Genomic DNA, 3,447 nt, shown 5'->3' with positions numbered 1-3,447 from the left:
AGCTCACGCATGAGGTGGAGGTCCAGTACTACAACATCAAGAAGCAGAACGCCGAGAAGCAGCTGCTGGTGGCCAAGGAAGGGGTGAGATTTCAGTGCCTTGTCCCGCAGGGAAAGCTTTGGGGAGTGACACCTGCAGAGTTTCTCTGCACCTTCTTTCTTGCCCTTTTAATGCCTTACATTTGCAAATTGCCAATAAAGCGCAGCACAAACAAACAAAGTGCAACCTGCAAATGAAGTGCAGCACAGAGCGCAATCTGCAAATACACTGCAGCACAAAGTGCAATTTGCAGATAAAGTGCAGCAAAAACAAAGTGCAATTTGCAAATAAGCTGCAACACAAAGTGCAGTCTGCAAATTAAATGCAGCACAAATTGCAATCTGCAAATAAACTGCAGCACAAAGTGCAACCTGCAAATACACTGCAGCACAAACAGAGTGCAATCTGCAAATAAAGCGCAGCACAAACCTTTCCCAGAGGTGTCACGAGGGGCTGCAAACAGTGCCAATCAGTCACTGCTCAGGGCTCTGTGGGCACAGACCTGGGCATGCCCGAGAGCTGTGGCCGCTGGTCCCGGAGCCCTGAGAAGGGGCAGAGCAGGAATTAATCGCTGCCCAGGCGACAGCGCTGTGAGGAGTCGGGGAGTGGAACATTTTGCACCTCTGAAGCATAATCCCTGCTCCAGGTGATTTACGTGCACAGGCAACAGCATTTCGATTGTGTGCTGCGCTCTGTAGCGATGACTCATTTCTGCATCCCCAGTTGTTTCAAATTTTCCGTGCCACCCAAAGGGATGAGCTGCAGGGAAGCTGTTGGAACGCGTCTTCGTCCCTGTCGACACCCAGCAGTCAGAACGGGCAGCGTATAAAAATTTCTCTGCCTTCATGTGTTTTTACTATGAACATTTTCACATTTCAGTGGTTTTCCTTTCGCTGTGTCGGTTCTCGTGCCCACGTCCTTGGTTTGTCTTTTGCAAGTCTCGAGTTAACGCCACTGGAGCTGGTCTACAGACGCTGTGCCACAAAGGGAGGGCAAAAAACCAACCCCAAAACAAAAAAAACCAAAACAAAAACCCCAACAGCAACCCTATTAATGGTCTTTCACTGATAGTTTACTCGTGGGAAGGACAAAACAAGGCTTTGGGAAGTCAGGAGAAGGGACAAGGAGGAGCGTGGAACGCGCAGCCTGCTTCCTCGCTGCTGGCAAATTCCTCCACCGTGGAGGGAAGAGCAACATCCATCAGTTAAACCCCGAATCCCACTCTTCCCGGGTGTGCAAACAGCTGCGGGGACTATTTCTGTCTCAGCCCAGCCAGGATGTCCTTGTCCTGGAGGAAACATGAGGTCGTCTTCCTCCTCTGACCTTGTTCTGTTGATGTTCCAGGCTGAAAAAATCAAAAAGAAGAGAAACACCCTGTTTGGAACGTTTCACGTCGCTCACAGCTCATCTCTAGATGATGTTGATCATAAAATCTTAACTGCAAAGTGAGTATCTGTTATCTCTGCCGTCCTCGCTCATCCCTCCCCTGCTGCAGACACGAGCGTCCTGTCGCCTGGGCAGGGGCTCTGGTCGCGTTTTGCTGAACTTCTGTTGGCTTGAGTTAGCTGGGATTGGCCTTGCTCCTTTTAATCAATAACCTTCTAATTTTATTTCTGTGAAACAAGAAATCACAATTATGCAGGGCAATTACAAGTCCTGGCAAAATGAGGGTGCGGGAGGCTGCAGGATGCTTAACCCATTATCCCTGGGTATTTCGGTTCTTGCTGGTTTTTTTATTTACTGCATTCCCAAAAGTGGAATGAAGGATGTCTCAAGTGTTAGGATACAAAGCTGAACCTCCAGACTCCCTTTTCCAGCCAATTTAAGGTGCGTTTTTCCTTCACTCCCAACATTTTCCCTTGTTTGAACCTTGCTCGCAGGCAAGCGCTGAGCGAAGTGACGGCGGCGCTGCGGGAGCGCCTGCACCGCTGGCAGCAGATCGAGCTGCTCTGCGGCTTCCAGATCGTCAACAACCCCGGCATCCACAGCCTGGCCTCCGCCCTCAACATCGACCCCAGCTGGATGGGCACCCCGCGCCCCAACCCCTCGCATTTCATCATGACAGACGACGTGGACGATCTGGACGAGGAGATCGTCTCCCCCATGTCCATACAATGTACGTGGTCCCTGCTGCTGCGCACGGTGGGTCCGCGTCTGCCGGGTGTCCGTGGGGCGGACCTGGGAGAGTGGTTCCAAGGTGTTAGGAAGGATTAAAGGATCTCGCCTGGTTTTTAAATGGCCACAGACAAATTGTTAGTTGTTAGTTGGTGGGTGCTGCCTCTTCTCTAAAGCAACAAGTGATGGGACAAGAGGAAACGGCCTCAAGTTGCGCCAGGGGAGGTTTAGGCTGGAGATTAGAAAAAATTTCTTCACTGAAAGAGTGATGAGGCATTGGAACAGGGACGTGGGGGAGTCACCATCCCTGGAGGGGGTCAGGAAACGTGTGGATGTGGTGCTTGGGGACATGGGTTAGTGGGCTGGGTGGGGTTGGGCTGACAGTTGGACTGGATGGTCCTTGAGGTCTCGTCCAACCTTCGTGATTCTGTGATTCTCTGATTCTAAGGGTCAGGGATGTCCCTAAGTGCCAGACCACCGCTGCTGGGGTTGCTTGGAGCCTGTTAATTCCAGCAGAACTAGTCATTTGTTGATGTTATTGTCATAGAATCACAGGATGGTTTGGGTTGGAAGGTTTAAAGATCATCGAGTTCCAACCCCAACACCTCCCACTAGCCCAGGTTGCCCAAAGCCTCATCCAGCCTGGCCTTGAACCCCTCCAGGGCTGGGGCATCCACAGCTTCTCTGGGCATCCTGGGCCACTGCCTCACCACCCTCAGTAAAAAAATCCCTCCTAATATCTCATCGAAATCTCCCCTCTTTCAGCTTAAACCCCTTCCCCCCCTCACGTGCTGTTCTGTTAAACTCACTGAATTGAAGCATTTACAAAAAAACCCCAAAGGTCTGGGCTGGACCCACAGAAGCGAGAGAGGAACCCAAAGTGCATCTTCTGCTGTCCCCTGGGCTGGAGCACGTGTTCAGGACATAAAAGGACCTCAAGACACCCCCTCCTCCTGCACGGCTTTGGACTTGCCCCTCTCCCCGTTCCCTGGGGAGGAGCAGCCTGCCCTGGGGATGCTGCCCTCCTGCAATGCCCCGTTGAACGGACAAAGACCCCAGTGCCCCCATAGAATCACAGGGGGGTTTGGGTGGGAAGGGACCTTAAAGCCCCCCCAGTGCCCCCCCCTGCCATGGGCAGGGACACCTCCCAGTAGCCCAGGTTGCCCAAAGGTTGCCCAGCTCCCGGGCGGGTGTTGTGGTCCCCAGGGTGGGCGTTCGCTCCCTCTTTAAGGGTGACTGTCCCTGTCCAAAGTGCTTCAGCTCCTGGAGGGAGGGAGGGGGCTGCAGGGGGGG

General features: G+C 52.8%; 1 protein-coding gene across 1 annotated transcript in view; it reads left to right on the top strand.

Annotated features, from left to right (window-relative positions):
• STIM1 (stromal interaction molecule 1) overlaps positions 1-3,447 on the top strand; it is a gene marked incomplete at both ends in the record, with an annotated part of 31,630 nt that overhangs the window by 23,992 nt on the left and 4,191 nt on the right. Inside the window, 3 exons of the mRNA XM_010087586.1 lie at positions 3-83; positions 1,384-1,484; positions 1,920-2,155. Coding sequence (XP_010085888.1) covers positions 3-83; positions 1,384-1,484; positions 1,920-2,155 — 418 coding nt within the window. The remainder of the gene's footprint in view (positions 1-2; positions 84-1,383; positions 1,485-1,919; positions 2,156-3,447) is intronic.

The sequence above is a fragment of the Pterocles gutturalis genome, unplaced genomic scaffold, assembly GCF_000699245.1.
Source record: "Pterocles gutturalis isolate BGI_N339 unplaced genomic scaffold, ASM69924v1 scaffold17441, whole genome shotgun sequence".
NCBI lineage: Eukaryota > Metazoa > Chordata > Aves > Pterocliformes > Pteroclidae > Pterocles > Pterocles gutturalis.
The sequence above is the reverse complement of the archived record's forward strand: the minus strand, read 5'-3'. Positions and strand labels throughout refer to the sequence as shown.